An 18,577-nucleotide genomic window follows, 5' to 3' on the forward strand; every position below is an offset into this window, starting at 1 on the left:
GGATATCCCGCCAATATTTCTTGCTATAAGGTCCCAGGAAAAAATAGCGTGTGATCAGCATTGCGAAGATGAAGTCACAATGATGAAGTGGAAAACGCGGCGGCATCCTACTATATAAATTGTAAGTTGTGGCTTCTCGGTTAAACGATTGACCGGGAATCATTGGTGGGAGGAAACCTGCAATGTATTGTATGCACAGGATACATCTTATTTTACGTACACTTACTATTAAGTGCTCCATGACTGCAGGTGGGATAAGGTACTAAGACCTGAGTCCACCTGAAGCTGATAGGCCCACTGGTGGGAGTAATTTAGGTTACTCGGAGCATCAGGGAATGTGGGCTGAATATATACTGGCTCATCACGATCGTCCAACAGTTCATTCCTTCTTTGTATTTTCCGTTCGTAAGATCGGCACTGGTTTTTCTTCACTTCAAAGCTACTACAGGTAACTTCTGTTCAATCTGGTAAGTCATGTACTTATGTACGCGTGTTTTTTTTTATTATATTTTTCTTCAATGTTGGCAACAATTAATATTTAAATGCTACATACGATCTTTAGATAATCTTGATGTATTACTTCCGAATATAGAGAAGGATACAATTACGTGATTAAGGGGGAAACCTGTCATTTTTACATTGTATTGTTCCATCATTCTGTTTTCGCTCGTTCTAACGGTTTTCCTGTGTCCAGAATGCCAACGTCCACACTGTACAAATTGAGCAGTTCTCTGCAGGAATAACTTAAGTCGGAAAAGTTTAAACAAAGATAACGTCGAAAGAAAATGAAATTTAATATTTTGAGGTGTTTCAAGTAAATGTGATAAGGTTTTATATTTTTATTGTGGATAATATTCTCTCTCGCTACAACGGGGCATAAAATTAAAGTTCAATTATTCCCATAGGTTTTTATAAAAAATTGTGTGAAATAATAATAATAAAAAACATTCGAACAAACACGTTAATTTTTACAAAAGCATTAATAAGAGACTATTATTATTGCAATTTGCACGTAGGGGATACAGAAAAGGAATAAATAGCCAAATAATGATTATTTTATTATTAGTAACCAGGGCTGTTGAAAGGTTTATTGAGACTCTAGGCCCCAATGGCGTCCCCAATCAAATCAGAGGTATCTGTACTGTGTGATTAGCCAGAATGATAGAAGATAGATATAAAAAACATACAACTAATATTTAAAATTTTATTTTTTGTTAAATATATCCACTGTCTATTTTTACGGAATTTTTCGTAACGTTTTCCCTGAACAAGCTGGAAAAGAGGTTAGAATTACGGAAAATTCCGTAACGTTTGGCCTGAATAAGCTGGAAAAGGGGTTAAAGTTGCGGGAAATTCCGTAACCATTGACAGTGCGTTATAAATAACATATTTAAATAAATTGTCTTGTGAGTTAGTTTGTTTTATGCCCATGGGACTTATACAGGATGGTCCAATTGAACTGAAACTTTTTAGAACGCTGTATTTTTTTATATAAAATTTAATCTCATTGAAGCAATGTAAAAAAATTGTCCGTCGACAAACGAGCAACCAAATGATATGAGAAATCTCACAAAAAATCATAGGAATATGCATTATAGAGGTCGGAGTATCCAGAAAACCGTTCCCTGCCAAAACAGCAACTTAGTTTTGCAGAGAATGGCTCTTTTTAAGAGCGGAATGGATGTAAACTAACATTAAAAGAGGAAAATAGTAAAGAAATTTTTATGAACTAGAATATGCACAATAACTAACATAGCGGATTTCGTTAACAGAAAGGATACTCTACACTTCTACAGAGTATCCTCATAGTATCCACATAGTATCCCTTCTGTATCATGCAACAAAAACTAAAAAAAAAAAAAAAAACAGCAAGATCACCTTTTAAATTGGTGAAATTCGGATTCTACGTTAAAATTTTGATTAGAAGATCACGGAGTAATCGCAATAGCTTTTTTTGCAACGGTAAAAAGTTTAAAAAAATATATATATATAAGACCTATAATGCCTGTTGACTGCTACTTACAGTTGATGCATTTTAAGTGTAGCTGTTAACAGGCTTTATAAGTCTTATATATTTTTTAAAACTTTTGGCCGCTATAAAAAAAATATTGCGATTACTCCAAGACCTTATAATGGGAATTTTAAAGTGGAATCAGAATCTCACCAATTTAAAAGTTGATCTTGCTGTTTTTTTTTTTTAGTTTTCGTTGCATTCCCTACCGATAGAAATCTCAGAGTATTCTCAGGCGAAATAGCCTGGCCGATTTGAGACTATCTGCAGGTTCGATTTGAATGATTTAGTTTCAGAGATAGTGAGAGAGATTTTAGTCCTTTTCAAAGTTCTTTTAGAGGTCCTTTGAAGAGTGTTGCGAGGGTCATATAATGGTTTTTTTGTGTTCGTCACGTACCTCACGTATCTCACCATTTACGAGAAACGTTGTATTAATTCCAATTTTAAACATTGAATAAAAGTTAGATATCTCAAATCATCGAAACCCGTAGATTCCGAATTATTATGTTTTAGGCTGTTTACTATGAAATTAAAGAAATATATTTCTAAATTTTAATCTGAAAGCTTAACAAAGGGCCCTTGAGTGTCGTCTACTCTTTTGACATAGCCTTTCTGCTTCTTATTTATGATCGAATTCTTATTTCAATTTTAGCCTCTCTGCTTCTTATTTATGATCGTATTTTTATTGCAATTTCGGAAAGAATATTTTAAAGCCTTCTAAACATTTAAACGAGCTATCTGGTCCTTTAAATATATCTACCTCTGTGGCTGCGGAAAATTTCTCATTATTTTTGCGTGTCAAAAATAAGCTGCTAATTACCATGAAATATCCTATCCATTTACTTTTTTCGAGCTAATAATTAAGATCGATATTTATATCGGCAGATTCTAAAAGATTTTATTTTACATTTGAACTTCACGAAATTTTATATACAGTAAACCGCGGAAATATCGGTTGCTGGGACAAAAGTGACTTTGAAATAATATTGCTATTCTTTAATTATTTAAATTATTTTCTGCACGAAATAGTATATTTTATTAGGGGAATAGTTCTATTCATTTAAATCTAAAAATTTTACGTTGTAAAGAAACATTATGTAGAAAACAATTTTTCAAACTAAAGAATTAAAGATACGCCGGCTGAAATATAATGAATGCAACGTTAATTGAATTTTATTCCATCAAGTAAATAATTATAATAATTAAAATTCATTAAATTAATTAATTACAATTAATTAAATAATTAAATTAAATTAATTATATTAAATTTAGAAAATGTCTGAGGCGTTATTATCGGGACTTGAAATGACGAAACAAATGGATCAATTTCACGTCTTGTTAACTATTCATAGAGCAATGAATGTCAATCCGTCGGTTCTACTCCAGTCCTACTCCGGTCCAGTTCAAGGACCCGACCAATACTATCGTTGGGTCCGTTATTAAAATAGAACAGAACTTTATTTTCTATTTTGTTACGTTATTTGAAAATGGAAATCTAAATGGAACTTCAGTTTCGCTACAACAGTTGTAGTGTGACGAAATTCATTGCGATTCTTTATCAATTGTACCATAATGAAAAAAGGAATTAAAGTTAGTGTACACTAAGAAACTTGAAATTAATGGCATATTGTCACGATGTAAAAGTACGCAGCGAAAATTGAAAACGAATATTTTCATTACAATGAAGATTTCTTGATTGATTACATTTCCTTCATCTTTTTACGAGTAAATGCAAGTAGCAGATTGTCCAGACTATATGTATTCATTCACTAGTATTTCTACTTTAAATTCTATTTCAATCATCCTGCCGATTATTTTCAAAAGTTTTGTGCACAAACATTAAGTTCATTAAAAGTATATGCAAAAAATGCACAAAAATCTTTTACATAAACGAAGTGTAGAATTGTGACATTTATCCAATTAAATACGTAGCGTATCAAAGAAAATGTAGCTACCCGAGTAAAAATGCTTCGAATTGAGTTCAACTTGGTTATGTCTTGAGTTCGTCTCCAAGACATCGATGTCTGGCGGCGTCTCAAAACTGAGTCGAGACATAGGCCTTCATCTTACTTTTATGGCCACGACAGGTAAAACGGCGTTCACTTGTCTTAAGTCCAGCCTTGTCTTGGCTAAGACGACGTTTACTTGACTCAAGACGAGCCTTGTCTTATCTAAGATTATCGAGCCTTTTTTTGGCGGTTTTCAACGAAGATAACCCTTACAAATTTTGTTCAAAAAATTAATAATTGTAACTTCCTACAAGGATCTGCTAAGCAGTTAGAAATACTTCATGTATTGTATATCATCATTTGAATATTTCAAACGACTTTCAGAATAAAAGGCTATAAATTCTTCCAAAAACTGCAAACTTCATATATTTTAATGGCTGATTTTGTTAAAACAGCGAGAATTATTCGATAATTTATATAAATATTAAAGTGTACGAAAGTTTTTTATCGTCATTTGTAAGTGCATTATATATATATATATATATATATATATATATATACAGTGTATTTTGTTAATTAAAACTAATTTTGTAGAAAGCCTTGCCCGTTACATCAGCGACATTCCTTATGTATGAATGCATTTTCTCATTTATATGAAGAAATAACTTCCCCAATATTACAATTTAGAAAGGGAACATCTAATTAGATTCTTCCTCAAAGCTTAAGCTTCAGTTGTCCCGACATAAAAAATCGATTGTAAACGCTTTTGACGGTGTGGAAGTAAATCATGTTACCGTTACACCAGTGACATGGAAACTTTAGTACAAACTTTACAATGTAATTACAATTTTTTATACTTCCCAGGTGATTTTAATTAATTCTTGAAAAATTCAAAATTCAAATTTTGACATCATGTAAAATAATGAGCAATTAAAAATTGACATTTGGCGGTCAAACTATGCAAAAGACGGTAAAAGATAAGTACACAAAAATTGTGCATTTTAAAAAGATCTATAAATTTGTTATTAACCACTTTTGGATGGGATGCTTAGTTTTGGCCTTAATCATAAAAAACGTCATTGACAGTAAAAAAATCTGCCCGCAGCGTGGGCACATTCTTATCACAACTTTTGTCTTTTAATTTCTTTTTCGTCTCGTGCGTGGGGTTTCAAATTCTTTAATTTTTTATGTTTGTAATGTTATTTTTTACGATTAAACCCAAAAACAGAACTATTAAAAAATCATTCATGACAAACAAATCATTTTTACATTCTGATCAGAGAAGGTATTAGATTTGTGTAATATTTGACCCCTCCCACCCAGTTTTTGTCAAAAAGTCCACGTTTTGAGACTCCCTGAATCTGAAAAACAGATTTTTACAAAAGTGTCTGCCCGTATGTGAGTCTATTTTGAAAATTTTGGAGTCCACATTTTTTCATGATTCAAAAATTCTCTGTTCACTTGTTCATAGTATTTGAAAAGAAAAATGTTAATTTTTGATAGCCCTACAAGATTATCATAACAACTTTTCGAATTTTTCCAAAAGTTTAAAAATTCAAATTTTGACCGCACAAAAAAAAATAAAAAATTGCATTTCGCGGTAAAACTATGAAAGATAGGAAAAAAATGACAAGACACACATTGTCCACCCATAAAACTATCTACAAATTTGTTATTAATCGCTTTTTATAGGACACGTGGTTTTTGTTTTATTTATAAAAAACATTGAAAATACAAAAATTCAATTTTTCGACACACGACACAAGCTAAAAAAAATAAATAGATAACATTTTTTCACCAAAAGTAGAGCAAACAAAGTGTTTTTAATGTTTTTTTTCACATTCTCATCATAGAAGGTATTAGATTTGTGTAAAACTTGACCCCCCCCCCCCTGTTTTTGTCAAATCTCCACGTTTTGAGACCCCCTGAATCCGAAAAATAGGTTTTTACGAATTTGTCTGTCGGTCTGTCTGTAGGTATGTATTCCTGTCTGTCTGTGAGCACGATGCCTTTTGAAGAAATAATTCTATTGAATTGGCCCCTGGTACACTCTTTTAGTTCCCCAAACTAAAGATCAAGTTCGTTAGACAGTCTTCTTTATTAATAATGTGTCCCCTAAAGGTTTACATGACTTTCATTCCTTACAATCTTTCCGTTTATATCTATATTTTTTTACAGTCTTATCCTTACTATACATACAATTACTTACAACTATTTACATAAAGTCTTATACCTAGTTTCTTATTTCTATTTCCTGCGATAGCACAATTTAGGACTTATTAGTAAACGATTGAGCGATTGAACGAAAGCGAGACTGCAAGCGAGAGAGAGAGAGAGAGAGAGAGCATGAGAACGCAAACGCATCTTGGTCTACTTAACTTTTACCTTACCATTACTTACAATGTTTACGCTTCTAATCTAAGCGACTTCTGTTTCCTTTTTCTTTCACTGTTTTACATCTCCATTCACCTTTTTTTTCGTGCATTCTTTTATTTTCTCTCATTTGCTCCTCTATCACCCTCCAACTCCTTTATCCATTCTTCTCCTGATCCATCCTCCTCTAGAATCTTAACCACATTTTCTTGCCAGCTTCCTTTATCTTCCATTCCTCTCCTACATCCTTCCCATACATGCTCCCATGTTTCCTCCTCCCATTCACATATTCTACACAATCTGTCCACTTCTTTTTCCCAGTACATCCCCTCCCTTACCTCGTTACCCAATCTAAATATTGCTATTCTGGTCCGCCTTCTCTCTCCTCATCCCTTTTCTCAATACTTTGGCACCCCTTCCCTTTTTATTATCTTATACCATTTATCGTATTTTGATTCCTCAATCGCCCCCCATCTTTCTACTAATTGTCTTTCCCTCTCCCTTTTTTCAATTCTTCATAGTTTACTCCAGTTCCGTCTTCTATTTCTCTATCATTAAAGAACTCCCTCCTTTCTTCTTAACCATCTCGTTAATTCGATCACCCTCCCGCTCCTCTCTTCGGCCTCCATCAAACACTTTCTCGCCAACTCCCCTCCCTTTCTCTCTCTTAGCTCCGTCTCAAATTTCCTTGCCCTTTTTCCCGCTCTAATACTTAACTTATCCCTTCGCGCATCTTCTCTCACCATATATCCGAGCGTCCTCCAGTCTGCGCTTAGTGTCCACCTTATATACCTTTCTCGTAAACTCTCAATATCTTTCCTTTCTTTCCATCCCCCTATCTCTGCTCCAAAACCTAATACTGGCCATAACAGCGTATCAAATAAACCACATTCTCCTTTTCAAATTTTTGTTAACCTTCTTTTTCCTATTCCCTATATTTGTCTCATTGACCCTGCTGCTTTTTTATCTTTTCTCTTATATGAGCTGTATGATCTCCATTCGTTTGCAATATATATGCCAAATATTTATACTCTTTGACTTCTTCTAACTTTATTCCTTTCCATCTCCCGGTCCATTCTTTCTTCCTTCTCCCTCCATTTCTAAACCTCATTATCTTTGTCTTTTCCACATTTACATTCAGCTTTTTCCCATCTAAGTATTTCTCTAATCCTGTAATTAATCCCGCCATCCCTTCTTCATCCTCTGCCATCAACACTATGTCGTCTGCGTATGCCAGTGTATATATCTTTTCCTTCCCTATCCTAACTCCTCCCCAACCCTTTTGCCTCATTTATTCTTCAAAGTCCGATATTAATAAATTAAATGAAAGTGGGCTCAGAGGACATCCTTGTTTCACATCTTTCACCAACCAGAAACTATCTCCTACTTGCTCTGCTACCTTTGCCCTGATTTTTATCTCTTTAAAAATTTCTGTTACTCTCTTAATAAATCCCTCACTTATTCCCTTTTTTATCATAACTTTTTCTATTTCTCCTCGGTCTAATCAGTCAAACGCTGCATTTAAGTCCACGAACATTGCTATCATTGCCCCTTTTTCTCTTTTAATTCTTTTATTTACTAGATAGTTCAGAATATATATGTTGTCCCATTTTGCATATCTTTATGACCAGTTTATCAAAATTCATAAATTTTTTGTACGGATGTTTATGGTATTCAAAAAGTTTAACAATTTATTCTGATGACTTTCTTCATAAAACCAAAAGTTATCAGAGTTAAAGCATTTAAAAAATTCCAAAAAACACAAGAAAATGAACCTTTTAAGCCAAATAACGAACGATTTTTAAAAAAAGCAAGAAAGGAAAAAGGTTAATTTCTAAATGCCCAATAAGATTATCTTAACAGCTTGTTGAATTTTCCTGAAAAATTCAAAATTCACATTTGACAGCATACAAAATAATGGAAAATCCAAAAATTATATTTGATCATGCAACATTTTTACAGTATTTCAAAGATTCTTAAATATATGAATGCATTCAAAAAATATTGAAAATGAGAAAATCCAGTTTATGGAAAAACGACAAAAGTTGCAATAAAATGTTAATTAACCAATTTTTTTGTAAAGAATGCGCATTTTTATTAAACGGGATAATAAAACTACGTCTGTTTTAATACAAATGTAAGTTATGAATAATAACAATATACATTTATGGAAATGATATAAAATTTCAGAGATAAGCTCGAGTGCGAAGCCCGAGATACGTGATGAGAATGTGTTCGTTAAAGCCGAAGGAGCTCTAACAAAAGAGAATTCACAATCACCAAATTACTGTTGTCCATGCTTTCACCTTCAGTTTAAAAATGTCTGTGCACGAAGATCAAGCACATAGCGCAAAATAAAAACATTATCGAGCGCGAAGCGCGAGAACCAATATTCGCGCGCCCTATCGGGATCAAACTTGCGAGCGCAGCGGGCCAAGAGAATGTGCTCGCGAAGCGGTCAAATTATTATATGGAAGTATGATGTCCCTGAATGTCGTTTGAGTTTGAAACGTTAAACTGCAAACATAGATTGCTGAAGTTCTAAATGATTTTGAAAGAGTTGATTCCAGTTAAGAACATTTTATTTTATGTGCTTTTTCGTTAAAGAATATTTAAGATAATGTGTGAGAAAAAAGAATAGAATGCAATTCTCTAATGGCTAAAGGAGAGGAAAATCTTGCAGAAGAGAATTTTAATATAGTAATCGGCTTGATTTAAGTAAAATAACAGGCCAATTCATATTTACAATTACGTGCTTTTATAATATAAAGCTTTCTGTTCTGCTAAATAAAAATAAAACTTTCGAACCTTGGCAATACAGTTCCTTGCAGATGTGACGTAGTCAATCACACACTGAATGCGAGACGCGTACTGTCTTGCCCAGCCTATCTTTATGGCAAGTTGATGCATTCGTCTTTTGGTCTTATGATCAACCGTTGGTTTTGATCTACGGTTCGCATCGGCCAAAGCTCTCGCTGTATTATACACACAGTAATTGATAGCCCAGAGGTCGGATTCTTCGGAAAAATGTCCACGATGCTCGACATCCATTTCAGCCAGATCTTTAAGCGTGAGAGAAACCTTGGTGTTGATGTTTCTCCGGGTCATAAAGCCTCGCTCTTCCTCTATCGGATGCCTGCCCGCGGTTGGTCTTAGTGTCACCTCTTTTTCTCTGTTGCCGGCTTGTTCTAGCCGTGGTAGAGTAGGCGTTCTGCTTACATAGCCTCTTTTTCGGAGTTTTTCGGCATGGTTTTGCAGACGTTGATGCGAAAAGTGCGATAGCTCCGGATGTTTCTCGCACCACAGAGCATGCAGCCGCGCCATGTAACCCCGTTCAGGGCATCACAGCACTCTAGAATGTCAGCAAGACAATGAGACTTCGTCTGTTTTAATACCAATGTAAGATATGAATTATAATAATATACATTTATGGGAATGATATCAAATTTCAGGGATAAATTCAAGTGCGGAGCACCAGATACGTGATGAGAATGTGTTCGTTAAAGCCGAAGGAGCTTTAACAAAAGAGAATTCACAATCACCAAATTACTGTTGTCGATGCTTTCACCTTTAGTTTAAGTAAGCTTATGCACAAAGATCGTGCGCGTAGCGCGAGGTAAATACATTTTGGAGGGGGAAGCGCGAGTTAAATATATTATCGAGCGCGAAGCGCGTGAACCAACAGTCGCGCGCCGGTGGCGCGCCCAAATTTGCAACCCGCGCGCGCAGCGCGCGATGAGAATGTGCCCGCAAGGCGGGCAGATTTTTCTACTTACAATTCTGACATAATAGAAGAATTCTCGAGAGATCCCAGGTTTTCAAAGGACCATGAATTGATGATGTAATCCTAAATTTTGCAAAATACGTTGCGAAATGGAGAAAGATGGGTACAAACTGGACATGCCCTGTGTGCCTTGTAACTGTGTTTGTAATCAGCCACCAGGCCATCTTTCAGGCCCACTCTACACACGGTATTGGGGCGCCCTCCGTTATCGACCATGGGTCAAAACTACGATTATGAAAGTGGAAAGCCTTTTCTGGGTCATTGACTTTTTGATGAGACTATGATCAATCGATAGTACGTAAAAAATAATTTGACACGTGTCCTGGATTTGTTTGTCCCTTGCAAGAACTATGAGCGTTTGTAAATCACATTAACCAAGGGTGTAGAAGCTCTAGAGGTTCGCGCGCATGAACTTCCATCAAGCTCCATCGATCCAGTGGGAAAGAGCCTGGCTGATAACCACGCTGCTGTGGGTTCAAGTCTTCTAATCAACTTTTTTTTTCGTATTGTAAACATGTGAAATAATAATATGTAATATTTTAAAAATTGTAATCGCTGGGGGAGCATAAAAAATTATTATTTGACATGTTTACGATACGAAAAAGAAAGTTCAGAAAAAGGTTCGAACCCACGGCATATTTTGGACGCTTGGCTAATGTGATTTACAAACGTTCATAGCTCTTACATGGGACTAAAAACTCCGTGAAACATGTCAAATATTTTTTTACGTACTATCGATTGATGATAGTCTCATAAAAAAGCCAATAAACCAGAAGAGGCTTTCCCCCTTTCAGAATCGTAATCTTGACCCTCGGTCGATCACAAAGGGCGCCCTGATACCGCGTGTAGACTGAAAGTGGCTGATTACAAACACAGTTACAAGAAACACACAGGGATTGTAACTTTTGCACCCATCTTTCTCCATTTGTCAACGTATTTCGCAAAATTTAGGGTACTCATCATCAATTCGTGGCCCTTTGTAAACCTGGGGTCTCTCGAGAATTCTTCTATTATGTCAGAATTGTGAGTAAAAAAATAAATTTACAAACGATTCTAACCGTTTCAATTCTTGATTTTTCAACATTTTATTAATCCGAGGATCTCACAAGACCCTGGACATTCGACAAGTTTTCTTTCTTTCGTTCGCAAATCCTTCCGAAAAAATATTCATTGAGTCAGTGCCGTACCTATAAAAAATTGAAAGTCGGATTTAACCAATACTCTTAATCTAGTATTATGAATTAAAGATGCTTCTCACGTGCTAAATAAAGAGAATCAAAGGAAGGATGAGAAATTAAAAAGGCATTAGTGGCATTATTTGAAAATCGTTTTATTTTTCATTTTTCGATTCTTCAATGAAATTCCAACATGTTGGTTGGTTGAAAAAAATTGCATATATTTTTTAAAAAATGTTTAAATCTATAAAAGTCCTAAATCGAGGGCTACTGTGCAATAGGGTGGCTCAAAAACGGGTTTTTTTACAGGGCAACGATTCTCCCCAAATACGAAAAAAGGAATTCCGTAATTTAAAAAAATTTTTTTTTTATTTTAACAGGTGCTGGTTTTGACTTGAAGTTTCCCATGTCATATGCATGGAGAAAAATCACTCTTCTGAGTTTTTAGAATAATTTTGTAAGGTTTGAAAAAATGTGACGGAATAGTATGGGGGCCCGTAGAGAATTATTCAACGAAGAATTTCATGTATCAGATATATGGGTTTGACACTTCTAATACATCTGAACGAGTACCTGAAAATTACCCTTAAAACAAGAAATGTCAATTCTTCATGAAATCGATCTTTTGAGCACTGCATTCTGGTCTTTTTTTTACTTAAAATTAGTAGTATTAGTCTATTTTAATATTTATTATCATTGGTTAATTAATTTTGTATTATATAAACAAATGGAATTTCTTTAAATAATTTTGTTGGAACATTTTTTTCCTTAAGATTATAACTATTAGTCTAGTGGAATATTCAATAACATTGTTTCATTAATTTCTAATTGCTTAAACAAATGGAGTTTGTTTAAATAACTTTTTTTTTAACATTCTTTTTTTCCCTACACTCATAACTATTGGTCTGTTGGAATATTTATTCAAATTAGTTCATTCATTTTCAATTCTACTGATTAATAATTAATTAATAATTAATTTAATAATACTGATTGATAATTAAATAATAATTGATTTAATAATACTGATTAATAATTAATTTGATAATAATTAATGTATCATTAATATTTAAGTCATAATTTTGATTAAAAAACCTTTTTTTAAATAAAATGAATCAAACAATGTTGGTAAATATCCCACTGAAGAAATATTAATAATTTTTTATAAAAAAATTATTTAAAGAAATTCCATTTGTCTAAATAATTGAAAATTAATGAACTAATGTGGCTGAACTTCTGTGTCTCATAACTCGAATAGTTTAATATGAAAAAATGTGCACTTTATCATACAAAAGTGTTTCAGTAAAGAAAAGCATTTTATGAAATTTCAATTTTTTAAATTAAAAAATCGCGAAATGCGAACGTTTTTTGGAAGTGCTGTAAAATTTAGAATTTTGCGCTTAGGCCCTTTCGATTTCTTGGTCTTCAATGGGGCTTTCCTTGAAAATGAAAATCTAAGATTAGCTTTAATAATTTAAGATGGGTTAAAAGCGTTGAAAAAAACGTACGTATGAGATTTGTGTATGGGTGGGATACTAAGTGTCTTTTAAACATTTGATTCAATTGTTTCTATGCCAAGGACTTTTTTAATATGATTTCTTTGTGTATTAGTTTTGCCGTATTTTCAATTTTGATTTGAATTTTGTCGTTTTCTATTATTTCTTTAAATATTGGTTAGTTTTTTCTGTCCAAAAACACTTTTATTCATAGAAAATAAAAGCAGGTTTGAGGATGTCTTCGGAAAAGGATTTTTAATTTCTAAATAGATGTTAAGATCATGTTAAATTACTCTCTGCAATAAAATATTCGCATTTCCTCTGCATAGATTAGTAAATTTGGGCAATTAATTACGCCTAAGTTAACTTCTTGATCCACTATCTCGACATTTAATTATATTACGGTTCGTTGCCGAGTTTCCAGTAAGCTTTTTTTTCACGGCAGAGAGCGTTTTTGGTGATGGACGGCGTTCTAAAGCTTCAATATTTAATTTTGCTGGTTGAGAAAAAATGTTGTTTATAATAAATTTAACGATATCAACCGGTATTTGTTTTTTGGATTTATTTGAACAATTCTATTTCTTTATTTTATTGGAATTTTTCATAAGAAATTGTAACGGAATCTTCTGGAAAAATAGAATTTAATTCGAGGCCATTATTATTCAAATAAATATTTTCAACCCTACACGGATTCTGCGGGGGACAAATGTGCCCCACGCGAAATTCATTCAATTCTCCTGAGCAAATATCTCTGATTTTTTGGTGCAGATCCTAACCGTAATTCAGTTCGACTATCCTAGAGTGCTGTGAAGTGGTTGATGTTGCCGGTTGTTCGCTGTCAGTCAAGTAAGAAGGAAGTGCTTACCGCTTGGGGCACATTTGTCCCCCAGAGGATCCGTTACGTCCGAGTTACGTCACGTTACGTCGTTTTTATATTTTCATGCAAATGAACGCATTTGACGTATGTTTACAGTATACCATGATATTTTGATGTTTCGAATTAATTTTTTGTAATTCAAGTGAAATCTATATGTAAAAATGACTAAAAATGTGATGTATATCAATGTAAAGTTCTTTTCTTTCATTTTATCCATACAATGCTCATAAATTCCAATAATAGATCAATTAATAAATAATGAATGAATAATTGTTTTTCTCATCGAAGATGTCGAGAATATACGAATTAAGAAGGTTGATGCTGTGACTGCAGTGTCGCAGGAAAAAGAGAGAGAAGTTGCAACCGTCATGTGTGTGATGAACATAGGGTGGTCTTGTACAACCTTTGCACCGAAGTTGATTGAGCTAGGTCAGACAATTCAGCGGCGCCACTAAAGAAAAACAAAATGTCACATAATGCATATTTTTTTTACTACTTTTTTGCTATTTTTTACAAAAAAAAATAATTTTTTTGCTTCATTAGTTTTCGAGAAAACAGGGCGGCGCTAGATTGCCGGCAACTCAGCGGCGCCCTCTATGAAAATCATTCAAAAATCAAGAAATTAAACAAAATTACTAGGTTATACTTTTTGCTATTTTTTTGCTTCACAATGAGCTCTGGATCGCTTTTGTAAAGTCAACCCTTAATAAAAAAAACTACCCCTGCAATGAAAAAGAAGAATTAAAAAAATTATTAAAAAAATGACTAGGCTACATTTTTTTTGCTGTTTCTTACTTTACAATGAGCTATGAATGGCTTTTGTAAAGTCAACTATTATTCAAAAAAACTACCCCCTGTAATAAAAAAAGTATTAAAAAACAGTATTAAAAAACAGTATTAAAAATACGACTAGGCTACATTTTTTTGCTATTTTTCCTTTACAATAAGCTATCAATCGTTTTTGTAAAGTCAACCCTTATTTTAAAAAGCAACACCCTCTGCTGCACAAGCGTATTTGAAAAAATGAAAAAATCAAGATAAAAAACACTTGTAAACCATAAACAATATATTTTTAAAGCATAACTAAGGAGGAAAGTTATTGCTCGCCCCTAATCATTACAAAAACAACCACCGTATTTTCACCCGAATACAAACCTGAAGCCTAAAGTCAAAAATTGTATAAATTAATTGTTTGGACTTTTGTCCTCCTGATTGTTGTGCTCTCTCATTATTCTCCAATGTCATGTCAATCGCTTTTGCAAAATTCACCCTTATATAAAAAAAAACAATATCCTGCAATAAAAACACGTATTAAGCGTAATTATTTCTCACTCATATTCGTTTCAAAAATAACCGCCACAATGTATATCATTTTCCAGTCTATGTGTGTATAGTCAAAAGATATAATTGATATTTTCTAAGCTTCTTTTAATGCCTTTAATTAACTACAAGCACGACAATTAGATCTATCAGATGTTGGGCTTATTTTGGGCTTATTTTGGGCTCGATATTGGCAATTTTAAGGAGCTCAAAAAATTAGAAACTCCATTGATACTGGAAAATTCCGAAAAAGAATGATTTTTTTCAATTTAATATCTATGAGGTAAAGTGGGGTTGATTTCAGATGTTAAGGGTTGGAGCCAAAAAATTGGAAAAGGTATTTTTGAGAAACCCAAAAATAGAAGACTCTATTGACACTAGAAAATTATCAAAAAGATTATTTTTTGACAAAGTTATATCAACGTGGTGGAAAGGGGGTGACTTTAGACATTAAGGGATGAAGCCAAAAAATCGGAAAGGGTATTTCTGAGAAATCCACAAATAAAAGACTCCATTGACACTGGAAAATTTTCAAAAAGATTATTTTTTGACATAGTTATATTTCCGTGGTAGGGAGGGGTTGATTTCGGATGTTAAGGGTTGAAGCCAAAAAATCGAAAAGGGTATTTTCAAGAAGCCCAAAATCAAAAACTCCATTGACACTAGAAAATTATCAAAAAATTATTTTTTGACAAAGTTATATGTCCGTAGTGGAGAGGGGTTGATTTTAGACGTTAAGGGCTGGAGCCAAAAAATCGAAAAGAGTATTTTTGAGAAAACCACAAATAAAAGACTCCATTGATACTGGAAAATTCTCAAAACGATTATTTTTAGACAAAGTTATATCTACGTATCACTGAAGGGGGAATTTAGACGTTAAGGGTTGAAGCTGAAAAATCGGAAAGGGTATTTTCAAGAATCTCAAAAATCACAGACTCAATTGACACTGGAAAAATTTAAAAAGATTTTTTCTTGACAATGCTATATCTACGTGGTAGAGAAGGGTTGCTTTTAGACGTTAAGGGTTGAAGCCAAAAAATCGAAAAGGGTATTTTTGAAAAGCTCAAATATCAAAGACTCCGATGTCCGTCGTAGAGAGGGGTTGATTTTAAACGTTAAGTTTGGAGCCAAAAAGTCGGAGAGGGTACTTTGGGAAGCTTAAAAATCAGTGACTCTATTGGCACTGGGAAATTCTCAAAAATACCTTTTCGTATTTTTTGGCTTCAAACCTTAACGTCCAAAAACAATCCCTCTCTACCACGTAGATAAGAAATTGTTAAAAAATTAACTTTTTGAGAATCCTCCAGAGGAAATGGAGTCTTTGATTTTGGGGCTTCTCAAAAATACCCTTTCCGATTTTTTGGCTTCAGCCCTTAACGCCTAAAAACAACCCCTCTCTACCACGTAGATATAACATTGTCAAAAAATAATCTTCTCGCAACTTTTACAGTGTAAATGGAGTCTTCGATTTTTGAGCTTCTCGAAAATACCCTTTTTGATTTTTTAGCTTTAATTCTTAACGTCTAAAGTCACCCCCTTTCCACCACGTAGATATAACATTGTCAAAAAATAATCCTTTTGCAAATTTTCCAGTGTAAATGGAGTCTTTGATTATTAGGCTTCTCAAAAACACCCTTTCCGATTTTTTGGCTTTAGCCCTTAACACATAAAAACAACCCCTCTCTACCACGTAGATATAACATTGTCAAAAAATAATCTTTTCGCAACTTTTACAGTGTAAATGGAGTCTTTGATTTTTGTGCTTTGCAACTATACCCCTTCCGATTTCTTGGCTTCAACCATTAGCGTCTAAAAGCAACCCCTCTCTACCACGTAGATATAACATTATCAAAAAATAATCTTTTGAGAATTTTCCAGTGTCAATGGAGTCTTTGATTTTTGGACTTCTCAAAAATACCCTTTCCGATTTTTTGGCTCCAACCCTTAACGTCTAAAATCAACCCACTTTACCTCATAGATATTAAATTGTAAAAAATCATTCTTTTTGGGAATTTTCCAGTATCAACGGAGTCTCTAATTTTTGAGCTCTTTAAAATTGCCAATATCGAGCCCAACATAATCCCAAAATCTGATAGATCTAATGGTCGTGCTGGTATTTAATTAAAGGCATTAAAAGATGCTTAGAAAAAGTCAATTATATTTTTTGACTATACACACATAGACTGGAAAATTGCGGCGGTTATTTTTTCAACGACTATGAGTGAAAAATAATTGCGCTTATATACGTGTTTTTATTGCAGGACATTGTTTTTTTATATACGGGTGATTTATGCAAAAGCGATTGATATGACATTGGAGACTAATGAGAGAGCACAACAATCAGGAGGACAAAAGTCCAAACAATTAATTTATACAATTTTTGACTTTAATCTTCAGGTTTGTATTCAAATGCAAATACGGGGGTTGTTTTTGTAATGATTATAGGCGAATAATAACTTTGCTCCTTAGTTATGCTTTAAAAATATCGTGTTTATGTTTTACAAGTGTTTTTCATCTTGATTTTTTCATTTTTTTAAATAAGCTTGTGCAGCACAGGGGGTTGCTTTTTAAAATAAGGGTTGACTTTACAAAAGCGATTCATAGCTCATTTCAAAGCAAAAAAAAGCAAAAAACGTAGCCTAGTCATATTTTTAATACTTTTTTATTGTAGGGGGTAGTTTTTAAAAATAAGGGTTGACTTTACAAAAGCGATCCATAACTCATTGTAAAGTAAAAAGTAGCAAAAAAATCTAGCCTATTCATGTTTTTAATACTGTTTTTTATTACTTTTTTCATTACAGGGGGTAGTTTTTTTGAATAAGGGTTGACTTTACAAAAGCCATTCATAGTTCATTGTAAAGTAAAAAAGTAGCAAAAAAATCTAGCCTAATCATTTTTTAAATAAGGGTTGACTTTACAAAAGTGACCCACAGCTCATTGTGAAGCAAAAAAATATAACCTAGTCATATTTTTAATACTGTTTTTTAACACTTTTTTCATTACAGGTGGTAGTTTTTTTGAATAAGGGTTGACTTCACAAAAGCCATTCATAGCTCATTGTAGAGCAAAAAATAACAAAAAAATCCAGCCTAGTCATATTTTTAATACTTTTTTTAATACTTTTTTTCCATTGCAGGGGGCACTTTTTCTAAAATAAGGGTTGACTTTACAAAAGCGATCCATAGCTCATTGTGAAGCAAAAAAATAGCAAAAAAAAATAACCTAGTAATTTTGTTTAATTTATTGATTTTTGAATGATTTTCTTAGAGGGCGCCGCTGAGTTGCTGGCAAGCTAGCGCCGCCCTGTTTTCTCAAAAACTAATAGAGTAAAAAAACTTTTTCTTCATTAATTAATTGAAAGAGAAATGGTATAATTTTTGCCAAAAAATGTCAATTTCAGGATTTTTTCACAATTTTCATTTGTTTAAACACCTTTTTCAACACTTTGACTATATTAAAACGAAACGTCATATATGTATATGTATATATATATATATATATAATTTAAAATTTGTCATAAGGACAACCGCAGGATTTCGCCGGGAGCGGGTGCTAATCTGAAAAATTGCACCCGCTTCCAGCGAAATCGCGGTAA

At 33.3% G+C, this 18,577-nt stretch overlaps 1 protein-coding gene across 3 annotated transcripts in view; it reads left to right on the forward strand.

Moving 5' to 3' along the window:
* Positions 1 to 234: 234 nt before the first annotated feature.
* LOC117180927 overlaps positions 235 to 18,577 on the forward strand; it is a 194,205-nt gene continuing 175,862 nt past the window's right edge. Inside the window, exon 1 of one of the 3 annotated variants that reach the window (XR_004468083.1) lies at positions 235 to 448. Coding sequence is in view for 1 of the 3 variants with exons in the window: in XM_033373564.1 (XP_033229455.1) it covers positions 336 to 448 (113 nt within the window). In the remaining 2 variants the exon portion in view is untranslated. Of the gene's footprint in view, positions 468 to 18,577 lie in introns of all 3 variants that reach the window. The other 2 variants (XM_033373564.1, XM_033373565.1) reach the window with 2 other exon arrangements.

Source organism: Belonocnema kinseyi, chromosome 9 (genome assembly GCF_010883055.1).
Source record: "Belonocnema kinseyi isolate 2016_QV_RU_SX_M_011 chromosome 9, B_treatae_v1, whole genome shotgun sequence".
Lineage (NCBI taxonomy): Eukaryota > Metazoa > Arthropoda > Insecta > Hymenoptera > Cynipidae > Belonocnema > Belonocnema kinseyi.